This window comes from Hippocampus guttulatus, chromosome 1 (assembly GCF_054856545.1).
Source record: "Hippocampus guttulatus isolate MCC_2025c chromosome 1, RoL_Hgut_1.0, whole genome shotgun sequence".
NCBI lineage: Eukaryota > Metazoa > Chordata > Actinopteri > Syngnathiformes > Syngnathidae > Hippocampus > Hippocampus guttulatus.
The window spans coordinates 21,953,223-21,968,392 of record NC_141261.1 but is presented as its reverse complement, the minus strand read 5'-3'; the positions used below and the strand labels follow the sequence as shown (position 1 = coordinate 21,968,392).

Below are 15,170 nucleotides of genomic sequence, written 5' to 3'. Positions count from 1 at the left end.
CGCGCACACACACACACACACACACGCGCGCTCACACACGTACACACGCACACAAGCTGCAATGAAGAGAAGGGGGAGGAGTTAGAGACACACAACAGCAGCACCTGTGAGCAGCACACGAACAGGAGAGACAGGGAGACGAGAGAGAGCCGGTTCTTTTGGCTCAGCTCACTAAAAAGAGCCGTTACTTTTGGCTCCGAAACGGCCACTTGGGAGCCGAAAGAGCTCTTTTTAGTGAGCCGAGCCAAAAGAACCGGCTTTCTAAAAAGAGCCGGAATTCCCATCATTAATATATTTATACACACACACACACAAATATTTGAAGAATTGGCAGATGCGGAAGTGTAGCCACTTTCTAGAAATCAGTGTGGTGCTTAGAACAGATCCGACGGATACCAATGGCCTTTAGATTTTTTGAGGAGAGTGCCCATGTTGCCGCTTACCTGCAATACAGAGTGACTCCCCATGAGTTGATCAACAAGATTATAGACTTTATGAGACCAAAGGTATGTTTTCATTATGTGATCAAACTGCAACACTTTAGATTGTTTTATGTAACCCATTCAAACCATTGCTTGTGTTTATGGACCTTAAAAATGTTTTGTTTTGCTTTTTTAAGTACGTGAAATTCAGTGTGCATGGTTAACTTGACTGTTGTAAATTCCCCTCAAGTTGCAAAACAAGTTCAACCTTGCAGTGGATGTCGGCTGTGGTAACGGAAAGGGGACTGTACTTTTGGCTCCGTACTTCAACCAGGTTGTTGGGGCAGATGTTAGCCCCGCTCAACTGAGGCTTGCTCGGGCCAATAGTATTCGTCAGAATGTCTCATACAGGTGAGATGGGATAATGGAGTGGCTGGTTAGAATGCTTTCAACAGATATGTGTTGTCTATAATGCGATCTTTGCCAGGCTCCAAAATTGCAAAAGCTGAAGGCGGAGCTCTTGCAATGGGTCTGGATGGACTTCATCAAGTATGCAGATGATCCATGCTTGTGCAAATGCAATGGACACATCACTAAACAGACACATTCTGGAAATAGGCAGCTCACAAAAAATGTGCTGCCTTGTGTCCTTCACAAATGATGGCAGGGAGGACACTCCAGATAGCCATCTACTGTATATGCGGACAATTCAAAAGTCCATTTTCCATCATATGGCTACATTAAGAAAAAAAAAGACTTTTTAATTCATCGATTTTCGGAGTAAACAGCTAAATGATTGCAAAAAATATTACAGGACTCCCACGCTCGGTGAGCCGACTTGGAAAAGCAGAGCATGACCAATGTGGTCCATGAATTTGCCCAGGACTGTTCAAATATTTCTCCAACCTCTCCTTTTCCGCCACACCGACATCCAGGCAGAGTCCTGCAGAGCAACTGCCGTTTGAGTCCAGCCAGGTGGACCTTGTAACGGCCATGACGGCGGCCCACTGGTTTGACCGCCCACAGTTCCTGAAGGAGGCTGAGCGGGTTCTGAAGCCCAATGGCTGCCTGGCGCTGCTGAGCAACATGAAGTACATGGCGCTGGAGTATGGCGATGCCACTAGTGCAGTGAACAACATCTGTCAAGAGGTGATTTTCATACTTACTTTTACTCCTTGGTACATTAGTCACGGAACAAAAATTTCATGTGGCCCATTGTTGTTTCATGTTTGCATTCTAATTTCGAAGTACCCCTTCTAGTTTTCACTTTCTCGGGTGGACTTCCGGGTGCGAAACAACAATGCAAAACAGCAGTAAGTGCAAAAGTGTAAATTGCATTGAGAAAGAATCCAATTAATCCATTTTAAATAATGGAGAACCGAGCATTACGATTGGCCGGCAACCCCTCCTGGGTGTACTCTGTCCCAAAGTCAACTGGGACAGGTTCCACTTTACCCGCAACTGTAATGATGACAAGAACTTCAGAAAATAGATGGATGGATGGAAGCCGGTTCATCTCGTGAAAACATCACGCAGGAACGCCTGAGCCAAGAATCAAACCTAAAGAACCTCTCAAGTGTGTGGCAAACCAGTGAAGCATTATTCTGCCAGACTGCTGTCATTTCTTTTCATGTAAAACAGCCACAGCTGTTACATCACATTCTGGACATTTCGGAATGCCTCACTTGACAGACTTGGCAGTGAGCCATTTACTGAGAATGTTTAATTTCCAACTTGATGGGCGGACAGTGACTCCCGAGATCCAACTATTTGTGTCCAAGAATTTAAAAAGTCAATTTTCAATAAATAACCCCTTTGAAATGGATGTTGGTGCTTGTAAACATGAGCTGGTTGTAAAATTGGCCACAATACGAATTACAAAGGCAAAATGTGAAATTGAGGTGTGTCGCAGATGTTTTAACATTCTGTCATAATAAGATTCGAACCATTGCTCATAGTAAGGTATAAGAATAATAAAACATTCAACCTGAACCTTGACATCAAGTGACCATGCATATGATATGGGGAAGCCATAACCTATTGCATGTGAGTCCACTTAACCTCTAAAGCTTTATTTATTTGGATGGTGCCAATGCACCGCGGCGCAGTGCCAGAATATCCAGATTTTTCTATCAGTGCGAGAGAGCCGATTGAACGTCTAGATGGCCGCACTTAAAGGGGTTGAAAGGAGTCACTTTGATGGGCCATGATTAAAGTCGTCTGTGAGCACTCACAGTGGCGCAGCCGTCCCTCTTGAAGATTCCCTGGGCTGCACTCATCTACGAAATTACTCACATTGGGTCTAACCCGCCTCTGTGGGGTTACACCGTGCACCAAGCAGAATTTATGTCGGTGATGATGCATAGCAGCTTTTACCAGCATGTGTTTTCATTGTTTATGATTAGTTTCATGCAGCTCTGCTCCCCTTTGTTCAACCTCATATGGCCTCGTGTTCTTCAAAAATCTACTTTGACATGTTCGAGGCCTGTCCCTTTCCGGATAAACAGTGGTGAGTATCCCATCTTTCTGATTATCGCCAATGAAAACAGACACATTTTAAAAAGTGACATTTCCATAATATGGCCCATCAGAAATGTTCTTCCCTTATATATTTTTTGGTCTCCAGGAACACCTGTCAAAACATTTCCAGGAAAGTGACGATAAACCATTTCATTGGTTTGGTGGAGACATATAGTAGTTACCAGAAACTGAGGAGTGAGGATGCCGCCAAAGCTAAACGTCTCTCTGATGACATCAGGAACAAGTGAGACATAAACATGCAATCTTTGACCTTAGTTAGCCAAACACTGAGCATTAAATTCTACACCACACCTCAAATTATTGTGTCAGTGTTTGTACTCATTAAAAGTTCACCCCCCGTTGACGAAATACTCATTGTACCACTACAACAAGAATGAACTGAACCTGTCTTCCATTTCAGGCTGCTCGCTGCCATGCAGGTGTCCTCGCCAGACACGGAGCTCACCTTGGTGATGAAATATTTCTACATGCTAGCACGAAAACCTTGATCTTTCTACTGTAAATCACGGATCTCTGCTTTGGTTGTACTCCTAACACTTGCTGAAAAAAAAACAAACAAACAAAAAACTCCTAGCCTGCATACCTTTGAATAAAACCGAAGCCGAACTTGAAGCAAAGCTGGTACTCTATGCATTTTGTTTTGCTTGTGCATTTTTATTTGCTTGGATTTAATCCAAATTAATGAATGCTAAAATCATTTCAGTTTTTCTTTATCTGCTTAATTCCTTTGCACGTGATTAATAAGAAAAGCTTTGCCATGAGGATTTTTTTTTCACAGATAAACAAATAACATTTGTAGTGTTTCGGCTGCTCTATTTTTCTTGCTTTTATTGTGTGTAGAATTACTTTGGAACCATCACTCACGGTACTGCTTTCTACATTTGATGAGCATGAGAATGCACCAGTTGACAGCCTGCAAAATAGCACACACTAGTTGTTTAGTTAAAGTCTTGAGTCAACCAAGGAGGACAGTTCGTTTGAGTACACATTTTTTTTCCAGTTTCCATTGTCTAGAGTTGTATTTCATTGGTGCAGTGGTGAATTTCCTCTAAGGACAGAGCTACACACATGCACACAGAATCAATGGAATGGTAAGAAGACAAGAAAAAAAAGTGTAATTCTTAGACTGTGTTGAGCTGCTATGTTAGCACACTACTTGGAGTATGTAGTTGATACACCTCACCAGAATAAATTCCAAACCGTACTGTGGCACACTCAACTGTACCACCCGGTGGAGAAATAAAGGGTCCAGAAACTGTCCAGAAATTAAGGTTGTCCCTATAGAAGGCCCTCTGTATGTTTACTTCTCCACACCACCAGGGCTGTCACGAGTAAGGTGACCAATATCGGCACACCAACGAATGGAGCAAGGACACTGGCCGCCGGGTCGTGGATGAGCCGGCCGGTCAGCTGGCAGTCATGAAAGTAATTACGGTGGATCCTCACAAAGAAGCGATCGACTGTGTGACCGGGCCAGAAGCAGTCCATCCTCAGTGCCACTTGGTAGGTGCAGTTAGTCAGCCCCTCGTAGATCCTGCATGGAACAACAAAGGAAAATGGAAGCCAAACGTCAGTAGAGGCTAAAGCGGAGATGCCACAATGAGGCAGGCAACTCGGGCAATTGTCGACAGGGCCCTGATTTGAAATGTGGCCCCAAGCAACGGCTGATGTTGATCCAAATCAATAATGTTAATGCACTGCTTTACACCCTGCATTGAAAATGTATTGTGAATACCTGGCTTAAGGCCGCTTACTAGCAGGTACTGGCTGGTGTCGAGGACCTCATGAATGGCTCATAATAGACCATATCAATGACAAAACTGGTGAAATATTGTAATGACATGTTGGGATTTGTGGATCTGCTTAATTGAGCCCCCTCCTCGCAGGTTTGTTTCAAGCAGTCTTTACATTTGTTGTTGTTGTTTTTGAAGGGTCCTTCATGGTACTTGCATGGGAACCCCGGCGGTCTAGAAATACCCCTGCAAAAGACAGCATGTACCATAAACTGCATTTCGCTATATTTTGCAATGTAGTGCACTCTCTTGGTGCCTTCGAGAGTGACACCAGAGAAGCATCTGGTCTTAACAGTGCTAATTATAGCCACTAAATATTTGGGGGCAGAAGAAACCAAAATGCATCGCCATAGTCTCAGTGCACCAGACAATTGATAAATGTGAAATTGTCTCAGTACGCTATTAGATATTGTATACACTGTATAGTATATAAATTAAAATAATACATCTATATAGCATGAAACAGGACAGTAGACACCCTTTCCTGTATTTGCTTTCATTGGCCAGATAATACCCGCTGTACCAGATAGAACAAATCCTTCAAAAGATTATTTTTATTGGTCATAAAAACGCTGTGGAGAGAACAGAGTGTGTCTCGTGAATTGAACTCACTGTGTGGTGTCCGGCCAGCTGCACCACAGACGTTGGTCCACTGCCCCCATGTCCGACTTGAACTTAGCCAGGCAGAAGTCGTCAATGACTCTCTCATACAGTGCTCTGTCGCAGCCAGACACACATGCTGCAGAACGGGAGGTAAAATGAGGATGAGTCCAGCTTGCCATCATTGACTTGTGATTGTGAGCTAGTCTATAAAGATTCCAAGCTTTTGTGGTTTTCTGCTTCACTGAAAACCATCTCTTTTTCAAACATCGTTTTCACCTTGGATAATGTCATGAACAGTAGGGCTCTGTAGCTCTCCGTGACTCCCATGAGCACTTTTTAGGTGAGTAAATATGTTCCAATAGTCAGGAGCATGCAAACGGAACCTGTTTCTAAACCGGATTGTGTGATTCTGGTGTTTGCTAAGCCTCCAGGGAGAGTTTAAAAAGTCTGCAAAAGGTTATTAAAGTGATGACACTATCTGCTGCTAGTAAGTACAAAAAAGACCCCAGATCAACAACAACTGTAACTTTTCCATGACTGCTATTCCAAAGGTTATGACTGAGATGAATATGCGAAGTCCACTTTTTGCTTTTATGTGATCTTCCTGCTGACAGACCTAACGAGGATGTATGAATCCCCTTGGGGTATTGAGGTGGCTGAGTTGAGAGAATATTTAGAATATCCAGTACAGGAAGATGCTAGCTAAGATAACAGCTATCATGGACAGACCCTCCCACGTCCTCTGGGCCACACTGACAGGCCTGGGCAGCTCCTTCAGCCAGAGACTGTTACAACCGTGCTGCAAGAGGGAAAGGTACCGCCGCTCGTTTCTGCCGACTGCTGTCAGGCTGCTGAATAAACACACGTGAAAACCTGGACTCAAGGTTTTTAAAGGTTTTCCATCTCTGAACGTGAACATGTCTGTTTTGAACGTGACTGACTTGAAGCACCACATATAACCGTTTCTCTCAAGTCCAAGATCAAGTCGCAAGTGCTGCTTGTGCATCCATCTGAAATAATAACAGCAATGTGTTATATTTGCATTCTTTTTTTTCCTCCTGCCTTTTAATTTGAAATGTCGCACAAAATCTTCCCAACATAAAAACTGACAGACATTGACAACAAGGAAAACAGACAGAAGTTGTCAAATGTTACATAAGCACATTTAAATGAATTAAAATAACAACCTTTTCTCAACAACCACTCACCGGTGACGAACAACATGACACAAGTTGCCTTCAGGAACAATGCGTTTGCCATGATGACTATTGTATAAGCAACTCCAGCGTGCGCTTCTCTTTACTGCCCTGGGATCAGCTGTGCATAATTCCTTCCCTTCTCGTCCTTCCCTTCTAATATATTGTAGATAAAAAAAATGAGATTAACCGAAGATCGAGATGATGACACGGATAACTAGTGAACAATGACTCATGGCTGTGGGCTCAACACAACAGAGACGCCAACCAAAACCAAAGAAAGTGCCTTGACCTTCCACAGTGGGAACCCACCCCCAATCATAGCAGCCCTGCCTGTCATCTGATTCCTTGTCCAGCTGCCTTCCCCTGGAGCCACTCACAGGGGACACAACAACAAATCAGAAACCAAAATTAGCCGAGTGGCATGACAGTCACTGCCAACTAAGACGGGAAGTCACCGACATTCACTTGACTTTCCAATGTAGTGCAATTCAAACTGATCAGCAACTCCAATTCACCTTTTCATCTCCTGTCTGTGGTCTGGTAGGCCAGGGATGTCCAAACTACGGTCCGCGGGCCATTTGTACCCCACCATCCATTTTTCAGCGACCTGTGACATGACAAAAAAACAAAACAAAAAACAACTCACTAAAATGACATTTGGCATGGCCCGCAAGAGTAGTTAAAAAAATGTGAAGGTGGGCAGAATGAGAAGGGAGGTTGTCAGAAAAAATCTGTGCCATTATTGTAATAAACTTGCATATCTACTGTGGAACTTTTCTCTGAACTGAAAGACACAAATAAATCATTTATGATTAAAAGAATGAGAATTTATCTTCAAAACATTGTCGTGAATAAATATCATTCCATTTTAAAGGCAAAATTTGTTTCTTCCACTTTGAGCTCTGCGGCTGATTTTTGAGGCCATCACAGAAATGCTCCTCAACTGTTTGAAAAATAAAATGGTTATTTTACTACAGTTAGTTCTTTTTGGGGTTCTGAATGTGGAGATCGGATTCGCCTGCTGTTTAGTGCAGAGCTGGATGTACCCTGAGATAGGCAGCTTTTGGCCACTCCAAAAACTGGGAAAAACCCTCTATTTAACTATTTGCTTTAACACCTCTAGCAGAAAGCTGATGAGATTAACTCGACAATACAGACAATATACTGTATACAGTAATTGCTTTCTTGACTGACTTTTGTGAAAAGTTGAAGGATTTAAAAGTGGCCCTTTCAGCCTTCCATTTTTCTGTACGCGGCCCTCAAAGGAAAAAGTTGGGACACCCCTGCTGTAGGCCAAAGAAGTGATGGTGAACGTCCAAGATAATGATGACAGCGGCAGCGGCATTCTGCCAGGACCAAACAACATGTTTGTCGATCTGGAAAGGTGACTGTTCTTGTTCCACTCCTGGCTGTAATGTTTAAGATGCCATCTGCACCAGCTCAATCTGCTGGATTTGTGATCATGGACCATGGATATTGTTAGGTCTTGATCCAGATGTGCTGTCAAGTTTCAGGCCCATTTCAAAAATTCTGGAAAAAGTGTGCACATGCTGTTGAAATTTTTGTTGGATGAACATGACATCTTGGAGGTCTTCGTGCTCTTGAGTGGTTTAGGTCCTATTTAGCTGACAGAACCTTTTGTGTCAGCCTTGGCTGCTCTGAGTCACGCACTGCTCCCCTATCATGTGGTGTTCCACAGGGCTCAACTCTGGGGCCTCTGCTGTTCTCGCTGTATCTGCTCCCATTGGGTTCCATCTTAAGGAAACATGGTATTCCCTTCCACTGCTATGCAGATGCCAGATCAACGTCCCACTGAGCAAAAAAGACACCTTCTCACTAAGGCCACTTCTATCCTGCCTGGAAGAAATCAAAACCTGGATGGCGTAAAATTTCTTGAAATTCAATGAAAAGAAGACAGAGGTGATACTGTTTGGTCCCAGTGGCCCTTGTACATCCCATCCTGTAGACTTGGGCCCCCTGTCTACTTTTCTTAAGTCAACAGTCTCAAACTTGGGCCTTAAATTGGACAGTGATTTCAAACTTGATCGGCAAATTGGTGCCGTCGTTAAATCCAGCTCCTTTCACCTTAGACAGCTGGCCAAAATAAAACCTCTCCTCTCTCATGAACACTTTGAGACAGAAATTCATGCCTTTGTCACATCCCGGCTCGATTACTGCAATGCCCTTTACTTTGGAGTCAGCCAGTCCTCCATTAAGCGCCTTCAGCTGGTCCAGAATGCCGCTGCTCGCCTCTTGACTGGTACTCGTAAGAGGGAGCACATAACTCCTACTCTGGCATCCCTTCACTGGCTCCCCATACATTTTAGAGTTTTCAAGATCCACTTATTTGTTTTCAAATCTCTAAATGATCTTGCACCACCTTACCTCTCTGAGCTCATCCGCCCCTACACACCTGCCCTGCACCTCAGGTTTGCGGACCAGACATTATTAGAAGTACCAAGAACTAAACTGAGGCTGAGAGGGGATTGAGCCTTTTCTGTTGCTGGTCCCTCTCTCTGGAATGACCTCCCACTGAACATTCGGCAAGCCTCCTCGCTGCCCATCTTCAAAACCCTCCTCAAAACTCACTTGTATTCTTTGGCATTCGACTCAGCATGACTTAGATTTGTTCTTGGTTTTACTGTTTGGTGCTTTCTACCGTCTTTATTACCGATTTGTTTTACTGTTTATTGTACATGTTGAATTGCTCCATGTACAGCACTTTGTGTGCAGCGATGGCTGTTTCAAAGTGCGCTATAAATGCAGTTGAGTTGAGGTGAGTTGATTTGCGCTTATAAAATGTATGAATATAATGTTAATTGTAACCACACACAAGGGCGGCCCGGTGGTCCAGTGGTGAGTGTGTCGACCTCACAGTGCAGAGGTCGTGGATTTTCTCCGGGTACTCCGGTTTCCTCCCACATTCCAAAAACATGCATGGCAGGATGATTGAACACTCCAAATTGTCCCTAGGTGTGAGTGTGAGTGCGGATGGTTGTTTGTGTCTGTGTGCCCTGTGATTGGCTGGCAACCGGTTCAGGGTGTCCCCCGCCTACAGCCCGAAGACGGCTGGGATAGGCTCCAGCACCCCCCGCGACCCTTGTAATGGTAAAGCGGCTCGGAAAATGGATGGATGGATGTAACTGCACACAATCTTTTGTGTTATGTGAGGACATCATGGTAGAGTTTGTTCTCGTTTTCTCTCTGAATCGTATTGTCACACGGCTGTGAGATAAGACAAGATATCTGTGTCTGTTATTGTGCACCCGTCTGACCTCACTTCAGCAGAAAAGGGCTGCTCAAGAGTATTTTCTCCTTCACAACCATGTGGCATCACTCTATAAAATAAAAATGACACAACTTTCATGTAATGCTAGGAACTAACTAACTAACTAACTAACTAACTAACTAACTAACTAACGGTAAATTAGAATTTTTTTGAGAGCTGTTTGCTGGCTGTCACACTTGACAAGATAAATACAATAATTAATACTTTTATTTTGTGCAGCTACTTGAACAGCCGTGTGCAGTGGCAAGCATAATAATGAAATACACTTCCAATTGCCAATAAATGACAAAAGGTGAAATAAAACGGTATATCCACCTGTCATTCATACAAGTGAATCAATTTATCAGTCTTCATTATTTCTCTTTTCAAACATTTGTGACATTTTTGTTTGGATGTGTTCCATGAGATTTTTTCTTATTTAGAATGGATGCCTTCGCTCAACGAAGGTGCCCAAACTGCTCCAGATGACAGCAGAGTACAGTGGATGTTTTCAGTTGATATTCCAGCAACCTCTTCTGTTCATGATGAATATTAAGGCGAAAGATACGCATTTCTCCCAATATCCGCTAGATGGGAGCAGATGAAAGGACATGATTTACACCTTTGCTGACGCCATCATCCATCAACATCTCAACTTTACTGTATTTTCATTGTACACACACCCATTCTGTCGTGTTCCACTGATCACACATGGACATTATAGTCCTGCCTGATGCGTAAATGCATTACACTGACTTTATTAAATACTCTTAAAACTAAAAATGAATGGGGAAAAAACTTCCATGTTTTCTTGTGGGCGACTGGTTAATAGGTCCACCTCACAGTGCAGAAATGCAGGGTTCGGTTCCGGCTCCAGCCCCGATGGCGGAGTATGTATGTTCTCCCCATTTCTGCGTAGGTTTTCTCCGGCTACTCCGGTTTCCTCCCACATTTCAAAAACATGCATAACAGGTAAATTGAGCACTCTAAATTGTCCCGAGGTGTGAGGAGTGAGACCGGATGGTTGTTCGTATCTGTGTGCCCTGCGATTGGCTGGCAACCAGTTCAGGGTGTCCCCTGCCTACTGCCCGAAGACGGCTGGGATAGGCTCCAGCACCCCGCGCGACCCTAGTGAGGATCAAGCGGTTCGGAAAATGGATGGATGAATGTACTGAGCAGTTGTATTGAATGGCACATTATGGTATAAATTATTACAAATAATAATTTGTAACTTTTGGGTTTTTTTGGATGTATTTTTACATATTTCGTGAATATTTATTGTATACTTTTTTTTATGAATGGCCGACGAGTCACTCGTCATGAACCGGTTCAGTGTCAGGTTTCCGCAGAGCTTGCTGATGATCTGATCATTTGAATCAGGTGTGTTGCAACAGGGAGACTTGGAAAACATGCAGGACAGCGGCCCTCCAGGACCTGAGTTTGACACCTATGGACTAGAATAATTTGATATGAGAAATATGGAGAGAAGCAGGGATTGCACTCGTTTTGTACTTCTTCCTACTCCCTTTGCACATATAAAACCGCATTGAACTATGGCATCTATTGATGATTTTTTTTCTTTGAACTTTTATATTATCTTGTAAAGTAATCTTGTGAAGTCAAGATGGCGCCCGAGTAGGCAACCGTCGGCAAGTGCTCTCATGAGCCTTGCTTTTTTTGTTGTTTTTGTGTTTGTTTTGTCACTTTGTGTTTGTTGTTACGTCGTGTGGCCCTGATGTGGACTTTTTTTAGCATTTTTTGGCCACGACATTCATCAAGGAGGAGACTCAGTGCTTGGTGGTTGCGGCTTCTCGGCAGCATGGGTATACCAGCACTGTTTTTGACTGGGAGGAATGTCGGCGCCATTTGAATGTCGTTGCTGGACAGTCCCGGGGCGCTTGTGTCTTGCGCTTGTAATGGGCAGCATTTTTCACAGCCCCGCTTTGTTCAGCGGAGAGATCGGTGCTGTTGAACGGTCTGCGGCTGGATGGATGTAAGGCTTGAGGAGCGTTAGCGCGGAGCGCCGATGCGGATTTGGAACTGGGAGTCGCGGAGTTCGAAGCGGATAACGTATGACAGGAGAAGTGAACTCATCTCTTTTCGTCAATGGACGCTACAGCTTCGTGTTTGCTTTCAAAACTTAGCTTGTAGCAGACATGTGCACATTTTCAGCATGACGTCCTCTTTCATCTATAACTGCTTCAGACAACAAAGTGTATGCAGAAAAGTGGTGAAGATTGCACGACTGTCTGTATCCTATGTGTTGTGTTGTGTTATTTTTGTTATTTTTACTTCAAAATGGTGCCGCGAGAGTGGCTGCCTTTCCAGCAGCGCCTATATTTTGTTGTTCTACTTCTTCCTTTCATAACTTCACTGCTGTGAATTGGGAATTTCCCCATTGCGGGACAAATAAAGGATATCTTACATTAAATCTCATAAAGCACCACCAAACAAAATAGTCACAAATCTCATGGGGGTGGGTGGGGGGGGGCATTACATTTTTCTCTCACCAGATTGTGTGCTGCTACCATTCAGTAGATGAAAGTAATTAACAAACAATTCTTTTCAGGTAAATTAAGGGACATTGGTAAATATCCTGGTCGAATCAATTCAGTATAGTACAGTACAGTATCGTATAGCATAGCATAATATAGTGCGGCATAGCGTTGTGCAGTATAAACCCGGACAAGTAGACTCCACTCATATATAAATAATAATAAAGGTACTGTGTTGCCTTCACAGTTGAAGTCCTAAGTATAACATAGAACATTTACATTTAATGGATTAATAACCAATTTATAGAGACTGAAGACTGAATTTAGACAATCAGTCACCACCAATTTATTTTTATTTTTATCTTAGTAAGTTAGTAAGTTTAGCTCACAAAATGCACATATGCAAAAACAAATAAACAACAAACCATTTAAGTGAGGGTTTCTTTTTGTAGGCAAAGTATAACTTTCGGACCACATGGCCGTTTTTAGTCTAGCACACTGCGCATCAAGAGTCAATTTTCTTCCCCTGGAAATCGTGAGTTAAAATGTATGTATTTTGCATGTATTCAACTTATTCAATATCCATTCAACTGATATATTGTACTATATACAATCAAAAGCATTAAACATTTGGTTAAGTCTTGATATCTACCTTCATTGTGAATGATGGAATACAAAACAATTAGAATGGACGGCATCTTTATTTAACACTGTACAGATTCATGCTTTACATATGTAGCGGCGCCGATTTTACAAGTTGTTGTTGTGTTTTTTAACTTGATGCATGAACTGAATTGATTTTTATGCACTTAAAAATCAAATGTGGCCTCTTGAACACAAAAGTTCACCCACCCCTGTGCTGCCCTCGAATCATTCAAGCACTGGAACTTTGCCAACGTGAAAACATCCATATGTGCTCAGGTGGCCTTTAAACCGCAAGTGACGAGGTCAGGTGTGATCACCTACCGCGGAAACTGATCGTGACGTAGGCAGACCTTCAAGCGAAGCCAAGTGTTCCGAAAAAAAAAAGTCTATCAGCCGCTGTAATAGGTTGCGTGAAGTGTCAATCACATTGTGGAGGCGTGTTCACACCCAGCGCTCGCAATCTCATGCGCACGCCCGGACGCGCGCGCGCGCCCGGCCACAAACACCGAGTCAGCGTGCGGGAAACTGTCTCACAGTCTTCACAGTGGAAAGCGATCCGGAGCAGCAGCCTGGGAACTAGTAAACAAACACAGCCAAGTTGCGCGTAAAGGCTGTGCGCTGCGCGACCAAGCGATTCGCGATAAAACGAGCCTCGCTCTATTTTCCTCGATTATTGTACTCTTGAGACAGGACCGGGATATCCTAATTGGACATGTGAGTTGCAGGAGTTGAACAAGACTATTAGCCCACGCTCCAAGATGAAGTTCCTCGCCTGCGCCCTCGCCACTTTGCTGCTCATCCCATCCGGTGCAGCGCAGTCAGGTGAGTGTTTTCTGCTTGGGCTGGCGCCCAAACGCCTTCGTTGAGTGGAATCACCCGCTCAGCCTACTGATTGGCTCATTGTCGATTCATTAGCGTGGAAAAGAAACTTGATCAACTTCAACGCTGACGCAGCGCAGCTCACCCCGCCGACTCTGTTCTGTGTCAAATGCTTCTCAAACTGCACTTGTTCGCCGAAATTCACTTACCGAACTGTTGATCCGATCATCTCTTTTGGATGCCTCGACTATTTACAAGTCCTTTTCGCTAGTTGATGATTGGAATTCTTCCCTGAATATTTGAAACATTGAACCATCTTGTTATCATCATGCAGTAATTCCTGAATGGGGCAGTTTGTGGTCCATCCACTCGTCATTAAAAACATTTTCTTCTGTTCGTTGGTCCTTAAACTTTCTCAGAGACTTCAATCACTTATCCTTCTGTTTTTGCTCTGTTCAGGAACATTTGGGTCTAATGGGCCACGCCATTTTCTCTCCAAAGTGCTACATTCCAGCTTTGGAAATGCACAATAAACTATAGCAAACAAAATGTCAAGCAGAACAAGTGAAATACTTTTGATGACACGGAGTCGCTGTGCAGGAGGGCTGAAGTGTTCAGGTGCACACTGGAAGCAACTGAATGCAGCCTATTCGACACATGCATTAATGGATGGGTGCTAGCGCGTGTACGTGGAGAAAAACAGACAACCGCACTGTTTTGCTACGCGTGCACACCCAGCCAGGATATTTGTAACACAGATTCCACCCAGCAGCCCTATGGTAACTTTGTGGGTGTTAATGAGGACTGCTCAATTCATGACTCTGATTATCATCTTGAACTAAATGAGAAGATTTCACGTGGTGTTTGTTGCAAAGAATCTCATCTGTGTGTTCACTCGTGTGCTTGTGAGTGTAACGTGTAGAAATTCCCAGTTGTTCTGTGGGATTGATTTCATATATTATGAAATTAAACAAATATCCCATGAATTTCATATGTTAAATTTTCAACATTAAAAGCATCAAAGGTCACATGCACACAATATTTTGCCGGCAAAGGTTTTGTTTTTATTATATTGTATTCACTGGTGGAGGTTTGCAACAATAAGGTATTCTTGATAAGATGCATTCTAATCCTTCTCAACTCTTCACAATCGGCAAGGCCCCATTAACAAATTTAAGGGTTTTGTTATTGCTCATTTTCATGAATCACCTGGACATTCAGTTGGAGCATTTAATTCGTGTGCGCGTGCGCATGTTGGTGTGAGTGTGTGAGGGAGAGAAAGGAACAAATGCAGCTTTGGCATGTGCGCGTTTGGGTGACATTTGAAGACGGACGCCTGTGCAGTGGTGTGGGATGGGGGATGGCGCGGCGTTGGGGGCGCACTT

At 43.5% G+C, this 15,170-nt stretch overlaps 3 protein-coding genes across 4 annotated transcripts in view; 2 read left to right on the top strand and 1 right to left on the bottom strand.

Moving 5' to 3' along the window:
• The first annotated feature begins 218 nt into the window (after positions 1-218).
• Positions 219-3,556, top strand: LOC147210972 (putative methyltransferase DDB_G0268948). Its single transcript, XM_086120751.1, has 6 exons — positions 219-506; positions 673-833; positions 1,358-1,571; positions 2,828-2,931; positions 3,049-3,186; positions 3,364-3,556. The coding sequence occupies exons 1-6, from the start codon at positions 399-401 to the stop codon at positions 3,449-3,451; spliced, it is 813 nt and encodes a 270-aa protein (XP_085976877.1). The 5' UTR covers positions 219-398; the 3' UTR covers positions 3,452-3,556.
• Positions 3,557-3,708: 152 nt separating this feature from the next.
• Positions 3,709-6,812, bottom strand: LOC147210971 (receptor activity-modifying protein 1-like). The gene is made up of 3 exons (XM_086121923.1): positions 6,568-6,812; positions 5,369-5,495; positions 3,709-4,497 (listed from the first exon to the last, which is right to left on the bottom strand). The coding sequence occupies exons 1-3, from the start codon at positions 6,617-6,619 to the stop codon at positions 4,242-4,244; spliced, it is 435 nt and encodes a 144-aa protein (XP_085978049.1). The 5' UTR covers positions 6,620-6,812; the 3' UTR covers positions 3,709-4,241.
• Positions 6,813-13,487: 6,675 nt separating this feature from the next.
• The window catches only part of LOC147210970 (receptor tyrosine-protein kinase erbB-4-like), a 166,240-nt gene continuing 164,557 nt past the window's right edge, over positions 13,488-15,170 (top strand). For both annotated transcript variants that reach the window (XM_086119524.1, XM_086119515.1), the window contains exon 1: positions 13,488-13,788. In XM_086119524.1, the coding sequence (XP_085975650.1) occupies positions 13,725-13,788 (64 nt within the window). In that variant the 5' untranslated portion in view covers positions 13,488-13,724. The remainder of the gene's footprint in view (positions 13,789-15,170) is intronic.